This window comes from Diabrotica virgifera, chromosome 1 (assembly GCF_917563875.1).
Source record: "Diabrotica virgifera virgifera chromosome 1, PGI_DIABVI_V3a".
In the NCBI taxonomy this organism is placed as follows: domain Eukaryota; kingdom Metazoa; phylum Arthropoda; class Insecta; order Coleoptera; family Chrysomelidae; genus Diabrotica; species Diabrotica virgifera.
The window spans coordinates 154,716,080-154,728,167 of NC_065443.1; the positions used below are offsets into that span (position 1 = coordinate 154,716,080).

At 37.6% G+C, this 12,088-nt stretch overlaps 2 protein-coding genes across 2 annotated transcripts in view; both read left to right on the forward strand.

Annotated features, from left to right (window-relative positions):
- The window catches only part of LOC114334399 (acidic mammalian chitinase), a 35,521-nt gene extending 33,722 nt beyond the window's left edge, over positions 1-1,799 (forward strand). Inside the window, exon 7 of the mRNA XM_028284436.2 lies at positions 1,432-1,799. Within this exon, the coding sequence (XP_028140237.2) occupies positions 1,432-1,674 (243 nt within the window). The 3' untranslated portion in view covers positions 1,675-1,799. The remainder of the gene's footprint in view (positions 1-1,431) is intronic.
- An 8,011-nt stretch (positions 1,800-9,810) lies between these two features.
- LOC114334398 (chitotriosidase-1) overlaps positions 9,811-12,088 on the forward strand; it is a 63,477-nt gene continuing 61,199 nt past the window's right edge. Inside the window, exon 1 of the mRNA XM_028284435.2 lies at positions 9,811-9,965. Coding sequence (XP_028140236.1) covers positions 9,908-9,965 — 58 coding nt within the window. The 5' untranslated portion in view covers positions 9,811-9,907. The remainder of the gene's footprint in view (positions 9,966-12,088) is intronic.

Sequence of the window (12,088 nt, forward strand, 5' to 3'; positions counted from 1 at the left end):
TTTTGACAAATGCTAAAGTTTGTAAGTTTAATAAAAGCTAATTTATCAGAATAAGATGTAGGTAATGTTTTTCCTACCAAGATTTTTTAAAACGAAAATATTATTGCGTTTTTCGTGGATATTTGTGCCAGAGCCGCACTTAAGAAGCCAAAGAGCCACATGCGGCTCCGGAGCCGCACTTTGTCTACCACTGGGCTAGGCCATTCGATTTTGTTTTATTTTTTGAATGGAGGCTTGGACCTTGAATGCGGCATCAATGAAAAAATTGGAATCATTCGAGTTGTGGGTGTATGGAAGAATTCTGAAAATATCATGGACAGAACACTTCACAAACAATGAGGTTCTGAGAAAGATGAATAAAGAAATGGAAGTGTTAAATACAATCAAAACCAGAAAATTGAAATATCTCGGACATATTACACAACTTGGATTACAACTTGGACAAATCATTATGCAGGGAAAGATACAATGGAAAATAAGCATAGGGAGACACAGAATATCGTGACAGCACAACCTGAGAGAATGGTACGGATGTACATCAACTGAACTTTTCAAATCAGCCGTCTCTAAAGTCCGAATAGCTATGATGATTTCTGTCCTCCGTCGCGGAGATGACACTTGAAAAAGAAAAAAATTCTTTTTACTTTAGTAGCTTGAATGTTTTTATCCTTCAGTTTTTTTCATTTTGTTTTATTTACTTTTTATCACGTTTTTTATCCGAAAATAGCAATTGGTGTCTCTTTGACGTATTGTTTGATTATTTCGTTTGTTTTAAGTTCCATATACTTGGGAACTTTAATCAATGGAACTGGAGACCAAAACAATGAAATAAAAAGACGTATCGAAATTGCCAGGGCCACGTTTATAAGGATGAGCAAATTCTTCTGCAGCAGAGAAATAAGCATCCCTCTTCGATTAAGATTGCTAAGAGGTTACGTATTTAACACGCTATTATACGGTGTAGAGGCCTGGACTCTCAAACAGAACAACATAAAAAATATTGAAGGTTTCGAGATGTGGTGCTACCGTCGAATGCTGAAGATAATGCAAGGAAAAATAGAACGAAAACGGAATCCGGCCGTAGAAGAATGTCATGGTTGCGGAATTTGAGAGAGTGGTTTGACTGCACCACTAATTAACTTTTTAGATCAGCTGTAAACAAGGTCAGGGTAGCCTTGATGCTTTCCAGTATCCGATAGGAGTGGCACAAGAAAAAGAATAAGTTCCAAATAGTTACTATATATTTACTACGAAAAGAGAGTTGTAACTTTCATTTTTATATTTAATATTTACATATTTTATATTGAAAACTGTGAGTCTATATTACTTTCTACTACCTGTCAACTAATTTTCAACTAATCTTGTAAGGTTTATTTTTGAGATATTCTATTGTCGTCTATTTTGAAATACAAATATGTATACTGTTTTCAGATCTGCAAATACTATACTGACTCAACTTACGTATGGGATGAAGAACAGAGAGTTCCTCACAGATACTGGGGTGACCAATGGGTAGGATTTGAAGATGAGAAATCTTTAACCGAAAAAGTAAACTATGCTCTTGAAAATAACTTGGGAGGTATCATGGTGTGGTCACTTGATTATGACGATTTTAGAGGAGCATGCGGTGACAAATATCCTCTATTAAAAACTATAAACAAAATTAACAATTAGTGTAATATTTATTATTTAAAATTTATTTATTTATTTATTCTAGTAACATGTGTTTTGTATTGTTTAAAATCTAGTAATTTATTATTGTACATAGGATTCTAATATTAAAAAGTGAAAACGTTTAAGTTGTTTATTTACAGTCTATTTAGATTAGAACAAATGATGAACATAATCGGCGCCTATTGCGAGATTATTAAAAAAGTACGTATCTTGTTCCCCATATTGTAGAATATACAAAAAATGAGGACCGAATAATCAGAAAACAATAACCGCAACTGAGGAGTATAACAAAAACTGTATGATTTAACTCTAAATGCTGGATAAGATTTAACCCTAAAGATTAATAGAAGAATTAATAATTATTAGTGTTTTTTTAATTATATAGACCAGGGCACTTAGCACTAAAAACACCGGAATAAATCGATTTTTATATACAGCACCTAGAAACTGGCAACTTTTTGCATTGCGTTCAGGATGATGTCATGAGAAAAGTTTACTACAGAAAAATAGGTGGAAATGCACAATTAGATTTCAAAAAGTGCATAAAATATTTTATCTACTCTATGTCATATTATGTATCAGTTTTTAGTTTGTGAAAACTGTCGTTATAGATTGCAATGCGTGAAGGGTTTAAAGTGTGCGTGAAGTAACAATGTATTTTAAATGGGATTTACTTTTTCGCACTGTTTTTGGCACACTTTCATATAATCAAATATCCTTATCTAATTTTCGCGTTGTCATGGTGATGACATAATGAGCAATAAATTACAACAAATTTTTTGACAGTTTTGTGGTTTGAAAGAAGTTAGAATTTTTAAACGCCATAGTTCTATAAATTGTAAAATAGAAATGAATTTCAGTGACGAAGAGTTACAGTTTTTTTATTTGTTTATCGTAGATAAAATATTGTATGAAACTGTGCGTGAAGTACTTTTTGCGAACTTACGCGATATATAGCACTCGCTCCGCTGTCGTTCGTGCTCTAAACATCGCGTTCGTTCGCAAGAAGCATACTTCAAGAACTGTTTCATTAATAACTATTATCTACTCTATCTCTAGACCAGTAAAGATCTGCGAAAAAACGTCTATTTTTGGATGTGAGAGGTGGCATTCGGATTTTTGCAGATAAAGTTAGGTGACACCTTCAGTAATAATAATTGACTTATGCTCCTTCTCAAATATGCCTGGAACATTAATAAAAAAAATTAAAATATTTAAAAATTTCGAAAAACATCGATTTTTTTCTGCTTTCTTTGCTTATAACTTCAAAACGATTCGTTTTGGAACAAAGTCGTAGAGAAATAAAATAAAGATAATTGAATTTTGTATGATATACGACTGGTAAAAAATGTCTTAAAGTATTACCTTTTCTGCAATATAGCAATAAATACAAAATAAGGGGGCAAAATAAGTCTGTTGTTATTCAATATTTTTTAAGCACTTTGGTGGCACTTAGAACCTTAGTAATTCGCTTAGGAAATTCTTTGTAACATACTTAAATCGTGTACCAAATTTCATTAAAATCGACCTAATAAATTTTGCATAATAAATTTGCAATCTAAATGTTTTTAAAAAAGTTTAAATTTTTTAAAATCTTTCTGAACAAAAAGTAGACTATTTAGAAGTTGGCTAATTTTTTTATATATAAAGAGTTGCTTTACCTATCTAATACACTTTACAGAATTAAAATCGGATTATTTAAGGGGCCCCAGCAATGTTTTAAATTTATAAACAATTTTTTGCTTATAAACAAATAGCTTTGTTTAATAATAAAAAAATTAATTTTTAGCAATGCAAATAATTAAAACCGGTATAATTTGACTTACACTTTCAAATGCTGTCAGCAGAATTGCTATTTTATTTTTTAATCAAACGTTATTCGCGTTCAAAAATTGCAATTTCTCGATTTTTTGAAAGTTCCACCGCGTTTATCTCGAAAACTATGCATCCTACGAAAAAAACTTATAAGAACATTTTTTGCTTAGAATTACCCAGGAAATACAAAAAAATGTTTTATTTTGCGAAAAATCGATTTTATGTAATTCCTCAAGTTCTTTGTTTATAACAATCTTATCGACATCCGGATCAACTGTGACCCAAAAAATTCGTGTTCTACGGGTCAAAATACATAAAAAAACTTGGGTAAGTCCATCTAAATAAAGGAGCCCGTAGCACCCCATCCTGGCCACAGCACTAATTTGTTTATAAGCCAAAAAATTGTTTATAACTTTTAAACCTTGCTGAGGCTGCTTAAATAATCCAATTTCAATTATGTAAAGTGCATTAGATAGGTGGAGTACTTCTTTATATGTAAAAAAATTGACAAATCTTTGTATGTTCTAGTTTTTGTTGTGCAAGATTTTAAAAAATTTTAATTTTTTTAAAAAAGTTTAGATTGCAAAATTATTATGCAAAATCTAGTAAGTCAATTTTAATGAAATTTGGTGTACGGTTTTAGCACATTACATAAATTTTCTAAGCGAATTAGGAAGATTCCAAGTGTAACCTAAGTGATGGAAAATCATTGAATAAGGACAGGCTTGTTTTGCCCCCTTATTTTATATTTATTGCTATTTTGAAGCAAGGGTGATAAATTAAGACATTTTTAACCAATCGCATCGGATAGAAAATTTAATTATCTTTGTTTTATTCCTGTAGGACTTTGTTCTAAAATGAATAGTTTTTAAGTTATACGCAAGGGGTGTAGCGATGGATCGCCTCCACGTGGTGCACCCTGGGTAACGCCAAATGATCCATCCTCCCAATCCTAAGGTGTAACACCATCGTGCCGACGGGATGCATGGTACAGGGAGTAAAGTGTATCTAAAGCGATGCCCTAGAGAGATGGCGAACTCTGGGGGATTATAGCCTTAGCACGGTAAGGGCGCACTGCCGTGCCTGACAGCATTTCGTCCCAACTCGTGGGAACAAATATGGAGAACGAGATTGAAAAAACAAACACAAAAACGGGAACGGACACAGAGGCGACTTCAGTCGTGGATTCTGTATCTGTCCCAAATACTGAGCCAGAAGTTGTTCCAAGCGGAACAGACTCTGCACAAAGTAGCAAAAAACGCCTTTCTGGAGCTCAAAAAAGAAAGATGACGAAAAAGGCAAAAATGGCTGCTGGGACATGGACCACAGCAAATCCCCATAAAAACAAAACGGGAGTACTGGTAAAACCCGAGGGTAAAAAGAGACCGCGGGAGAATACCATTACCCCCCCGCAACAAAGGGTTGCTAAGAGACTAAGGAGCTCTCATGAGCAGACTAGGTCATACAGCAATGTCACAAAAGTATTCAGGATAGCGGTGGCACACAGGCACCATCCGGATACTCAACTAGATCAGGCTCACGCAGACCTGATCATCAACAACCTAAAGCCAGCAGTGGATGAGGCTCCTGTTGGAAGTCAAAATCAACTGCTACAGTTCCATAAAACATCGTTTAGCGCAGGTACTCTGTGGGTAAACTGTGCTAACGAACATACCAAAAAATGGACTACTGAGGTGGTAAGGACTATGGAGGGCCTGTGGGAAGGAGTCGACTTAAATGTGGTCGATCCCAGCCACATGCCCAAACGCCCTATGGTCCTCGCCCGCATCCTCGAGAAAGAGGCTGAAGAATCAATAGTCAGAACCCGTTTAGAGAGGCAAAATAAAGACCTTAAGACGGAAGACTGGTTGTTGAAAAATCGGAAGGTCGGAGAGGACATGCAAATCCTCGTATACACGATCGACGAGGTCTCCTATAAAACATTGAAGGCTGCTAATTTCAAGGCGTATTACAGACTTGAAAAGATATCCTTCAAAACCATCAGAGGCATTGATGGCTCCAATCAGAATCCTGCAAGCGAATCTCCAGCATAGTAAGTCAGCTTCGGCAGAACTTACTGTCGCCATGAGAAGGTTTGATGTAGCCTTGATACAAGAACCCTGGGTTTACAAGGGCAAAATAAGAGGTCTATCGGGTATTAATGGAGAGCTTATATATAGCCGATCTGCCGATGTCCCGAGAACTTGCATAATAGTCAAACGAAACATCAAAACACTGCCGTTGATAAATCACTGTTCCAGGGATTTAATCACGGTAAAGATGAAGATCATAGATGGAGGAGGGGTGAAGCAGATAGTTTTCGGATCAGCATACCTCCCATATGATGATCCCGAACAACCACCATCAAGGGAATTGGAGCAGCTAGTGAGAGATTGCAGGAAAAATGGATTGCAATTGATCATTGGCTGTGATGCGAATGCGCACCATCTGACTTGGGGCAGTACAAACACCAATGCAAGAGGTGAGTCAGTACTACAGTTTATAATGCAACATAATTTAGACATATTAAACGTAGGAAACAAACCAACCTTCGTGACTTCACGACGGAAGGAGGTGATTGATATAACAGTTGCCACGACTAACGTGGCTAGAACTGTGAAAAACTGGCATGTGTCAGATGAGGTGTCCTTTTCAGACCATCGACACATTTGTTTTGAAATGACAGGCAATGAGCTTATCAAGGAAACTTATCGTAATCCTCGTAAAACAAACTGGGAAGCATATCAAGCAGACATAGAATATAGCTTAGGCAGGATTAACGGGAAGATAAGGCATACATTGGACCTAGACATGGCTGCCGAACAATTTCAAGAGATTGTCACGTCAGCGTTCGAAGACAACTGTCCGGAGATAGTGACGAATTCCAACAGGAAAGTTCCCTGGTGGAATCATAATCTTGCAAATCAAAGGACAGAGGTTAGACGAAAATTTAATTTCGCCAAAAGGTCAGGCGAGTGGGGCGATTATCGCAAAGCTCTGACTGACTACAATAAGGAACTGAGAAGGGCAAAAAGAGAATCGTGGAGAAGGCATTGTGAAGAGATAGAAGGGACTTCAGAAATTGCAAGACTCCATAAAGTTCTCTCAAAGGACCCTCAGATAAGTATTCCCTCGCTCCAAAAAGAGTCAGGTGAATACACTCAGAATGGTGAAGACACCCTGAAAGAGCTTTTCAGGGTGCACTTTCCTGAGTCTGAGACAAAACTGATACCACTAGACACATGGCAAACCGGACTGGATATCATGAATTATGGTTCTAGGGAAAACTGGCATGTGGCAAAAGAAGTTATAAACCAGGACAAAATCAAATGGGCAATAAACTCATTCGAGCCATATAAATCACCGGGTCCGGACGGGATTTATCCAATACTTCTACAGAAGGGAAACGACCTTCTTTTCAAAAAATTGTGTAAGATACTGCAGGCTAGTTTAGGGCTGGGGTACATACCAAAAGCATGGAGGCTGATAAGGGTGGCTTTTATACCCAAACCTGGCAAAATCTGACAGGAAAGGGCCAAGTCTCTGCGGCCATTAAGTCTGATGTCATTCGTACTGAAGACCTTAGAAAAACTGCTCGATAGGCATATCAGGGATGGTGTATTGGTTGAAAGTCCGATACATCGGGGACAATATGCATATCGAGCGGGAGTCTCCACATAAACGGCACTGCACCATCTTTTACAGAGAGTGGAGTACATTCTAGAAAACCAAGAGGTGATGTTGGGTGCATTTCTCGATATTGAGGGAGCATTTGACAACACCTCCTACGAAGCGATCACAAGGGCGATCCGTCTAAAAGGAATAGACGAAACAAGCTGTAGATGGATAGACTGCATGCTGAGAAGCCGTGTGATATATGCTACGTTGCTAGGGGATACAGTGTCAGCTCAGGTAGCCAGAGGCTGCCCACAGGGGGGAGTCTTATCTCCTCTATTGTGGAATCTGGTCATGGATGGCCTGATAGCTAGACTCGACAACGATAGGCATCACGTCCTGGGCTATGCGGATGACCTAGTCATCTTAGCCCACGGAAAATTTAATGGTACAGTCAGAGATCGAATGCAACAGGCTCTGACCGTAGTTACAGAGTGGACTTCAAATATAGGGCTTAACATCAGTCCTCTAAAGTCCAAAATCATGAAATTTACTAAAAGAAGGAATTCAGAGGAATTGGGTCCTCTAAGTCTAAATGGTGTACATTTAAATCTGGTGAGTGAAGTAAAGTATCTCGGGATAATATTAGACTCAAGACTTACTTGGAATCAGCAGATAGAAAGAATAACGAAGAGAGCGGTATCTACGTTAATGGTAGCCAGACGTACTCATGGAAAAATGTGGGGTTTGAGACCAGACATGGTATATTGGACTTATAACATGGTGGTAAAACCCACAATTACATATGCGTCAGTGGTATGGTGGCCAAAAGTGCAGCAAAAAAGTGCCATCATCAAATTAAGCAAGGTGCAAAGACTTGCTTGTCTCGGGATCACGGGGGCTATGAGGGGCATACCTACGGCAGCTGTGGAGGCACTACTGGATCTTCCTCCTTTACATATAACAATAAGAGGTGAGGCGAGAATGGGCTATTATAGACTGCGAGAAAACCTGAGCAACGTACCAGTTAAATCAGGACATAGTAAAATAACGAATGAAATTAATGATGCCAAATGGATGATGATTTCTGACCATATGACATCAAGATATATGCCTGAAGTACCTTTTCAAGTGGACATTTGCCCACGAGACGAATGGGACAGAGGAAACTCTCGCCACAGACTGCAGGGTTGCACCTGGTATACGGACGGGTCTAAAACTGCAGACGGTTCGGGCGCAGGGATATTCTATAGTGGTGGAAATTTCAACATTTCTATTCCACTGGGGGAATGTACCTCCGTATTTCAGGCAGAGATTTTTGCAATCTTGCAGTGTGCAAGAGAAAACAACCTGAGGGGATTCGAACTGCAGCGGGTTAACATATGCACAGATAGCCAAGCAGCCATTGGGGATCTTATAAGCCCTAAGGTGAACTCTAGGCTGGTGTGGGAATGTCGACAAGAACTTGATAGACTGGCACAACATAACAGTGTTATACTGGTATGGGTTCCAGGTTATCGGGGCATATACGGCAATGAAAGAGCTGATGCACTTGCCAAGAGAGCATCAGCTACAAAATACCTGGGTCCAGAGCAGGCCGTGGGAGTGCCAAAAAGCACCGTCCGCGAACGAAAAAAAGCCTGGATCCGAAGCCAACACAACTCACACTGGGAGAGTGTACCCGGTCAAACACATGGCAAGATGTATATCGGACGGACATGTGCTAGTAGAGCTGAGTTACTGCTGAAAACAAGCAGGAATCAGCTCAGAGTCATAACAGGTTTCCTCACTGGACATGCGCCAGTTAAGGGTCACCTACATACAATGGGGCTGCTTCATGGAGACTTGAGCTGCAGACTCTTTAACAGAGAACCTGAAAAAGTCAACCATATCTTGCATGACTGTGAGGCATTGGATCGGAGGCGGCAAACACTTTTCGGAAACATCGAAATGACTCCAACTTTATATGGCACCCACCCACTAGACCTGTACAAGCTGGTACAGGGTTCCAGAATTCTGGAATGGGTTTCATAAACAATGGAAGATGTACAATAAGCCAAGGGGCTGCAGTACAACCGGTTCACAACAGACGGCTTCCAAGGAAAAAAAAAGTTATACGCAAAAAAAGTAGAAAAAAAACGAAATTTTTAAATATTTTATTTTTTTTTTATCAATGTTCCTGGCGTATTTGAGAAGGAGCATAGATTAATTATTATTAACGAAGTTATCACCTAACTTTATCCGCAAAAATCTGAATGCCACCTCTCACATCCACCTAAAAACAGATCCTTACTGGTCTACTCATATTATGTATAAGTTTTTAGTTTGTGAAAACTGTCATTATAGATAGCAGTGCGTGAAGAATTTACAGTGTGCGTGAAGTAACAATGTATTTTAAATGGGATTTAAATTGCTGCGATTCATCGCTGTATCTAAGCGCTGCCTTATTGAACAGCTTAGTTATGATGTTTCTCTACTTTTTAAGTTTCTACCTTTTATGTTGTATTGATTTTATTTTATTTGCTGCTATTTGTATTTAAATTGTCATTTCTATTTCTTCGTAAGTAGTATTTATTTTTCCATATGCAGAAATGTAAAAGGATTAATGTAAAAGTAGTTTTTATCAAATAAATGATGTCTATTTTTACATTATTTTTTATGTAGGTATTTCTAGATGAGACTATTATTCGGGAAAATAAAAATCTAATCTAGATAATTTATCTCATCTGATAGATCAATGCATTTAATATAAATAGCTAACAAAAAGATTATCGTTTTTATTTAAACTAAGTAAGTTATCATAATGAAACTGTTTATAACGTTTTGTTTAGTAGCAATATTTTGCACTGCTCCTACCTTTGGTAAGTTCCATTACAAACAAATACTTAGTCTATTAGTCCACTGTCCACTTATCATTATTTTTTAATGGCATAGATATTCATCATTCAGCCATCGCAGATTATAGTGTAATGTGCAGTGGGTGTGTTGAGTAAATGCCTTGTTATTTAGTAAAGTCAACTTTATTGTCTTTACAAAGAGACGTTTATTGTATCTGGTGGTCTGCGGTCCCTCAGGTGCGTGTCGATCCTAGAAGGATAGTAGTCCACTTATTCGAAATATATATTGTTCTTCGTAACCAAGAATCATTATTAGATAGTTCATCATCAACACATCATTGTAATTGATGTTTGGTACCCTACAATGTAGGATCAAGATTCTCCCTTCGACTTCTATACTTTGTTTCACGTTAAGAAGGGAACATTGCGCTTATGGAGATAAGTGTTGCCAAACCTCTCGGGTACGGGTGGCTACTCGACTGACAATATATTGATTCATTCTAATAAGACGGTGTGGCATCGTCGCGCTTCTATCGTCCATAAGAAATATGTTGGGCTACTTAAGCAACGTTCCGTTCTTAACGTGAAACGCTCTATAGATAATTATTTGTACACGGCACGATTTTAAAATTATTAAACTCCAGTTTAAGTTTTGTTAATCTTTGGTCCCGTTCAAGATTTTTTTAATTTTTGCTTTTATATAAAATATTGCAGGCATTAACGGTCGGTTTTTTGTAATGTTTTTTTTTGAAAATGTTTTATTTACAATATGTCCTTAGCTGAGGACAATAGGTAAATTATTTGACAAAAGTTAAAAATTTGACCTGTAGAGGGAGATCCAGTGATCACCCTCTTTACATAAATTAAATTAAAACAACTTAAAATAAGTTTAATTATTTCAGATTATTCGAATCTTCTTGCTAGGTCCACTACCCCCCAATACCCCCCAATATAACACCCAAAACCACCCCCTGGTTACGCCTATGGTTCTAAGAACTTTGTTCTGGAATCTCTGCAGTATTTCTATGTTTGTTTGACTTGCTGTCCCCCAAAGTTGGATACCATAGGTCCACACTGGTTTTAATATAGCTTTTATATCAGCAGTTTGTTTTCAAGTGATAGTTGAGATTTCACGACCGATCATCCATTACATTTCTCGGAATTTTATTCCTAGTTGTTTTCTTTTTGTGAAAATGTGCTTTTGCCAAGTTAATCTCCTATCAAGGTGGATTCCTAGTCCTAGGTGCTTGACAGTATCGGTTTGTGGGAGTTGTGTTTCATTCAGAGTTACAGATGGACATGCTTGTTTTTTCATGGTGAATGTTACATGGTAGGATTTACTCTCATTCGCCTTTATCTTCCATTTTTTAAGCCATACTTGGATGTTATTAAGGTCTTTTTGAAGGGTTCTGGATGCTGTGATCTGTGATTGGATCATGGTAAGAGGCTAGTACAGCAGTGTCATCAGTTGTTGGTAGGTCAGCAGTGTAGAGCAAGTACAATATTGGTCCCAAGACATTTACTTGTGGTATATCGGCTTTTATTGGTCCTAGGCTTGTGTATTCATATCCTGCTTGACTAATAAATGTCGGTTGGAAATATAGCTTTTTAGGATTTGATAAAAAGGATGGGGAAGGTTTTTCTTTAGTTTAAAGAGCATACCAGCATGCCATACCTTGTCGAAAGCCTGACCAATGTCCAGGAATGCAGCAGAACAATACCTTTTATTTTCTAGATTACTTCTAATGTGTTCTACCAGTCTATGTACCTGTTCTATCGTTCCGTGTTGTGTTTTGAACACAAATTGGTGTTGGGGAATTAGTTTCCTGTCTTCTATAGTTGGGGATAATTATTTAAGGAGAAGTTTTTCCAAGATTTTTGATAGAACAGGTAGCAGGCTTATTGGTCTGTATGAAGTCACCTGAGTTTTATTTTTCCCTGGCTTAGGTATGAGAATAATTTGAGCACCTCTCCATTGTTCTGGGTAGTACCCTAGCCTAAATATTGCTTTAAATACTTGCGTTATCATTTTCAGGCCTTTACATCAGGTCATACCCTGGAGCTTTTTTTGGACTGATTTCATCCTGGATAATATCTCTAACTTCTTTAGTGGTGATTTTTTGTATAGGCAGGTCCATTTGGTAGGG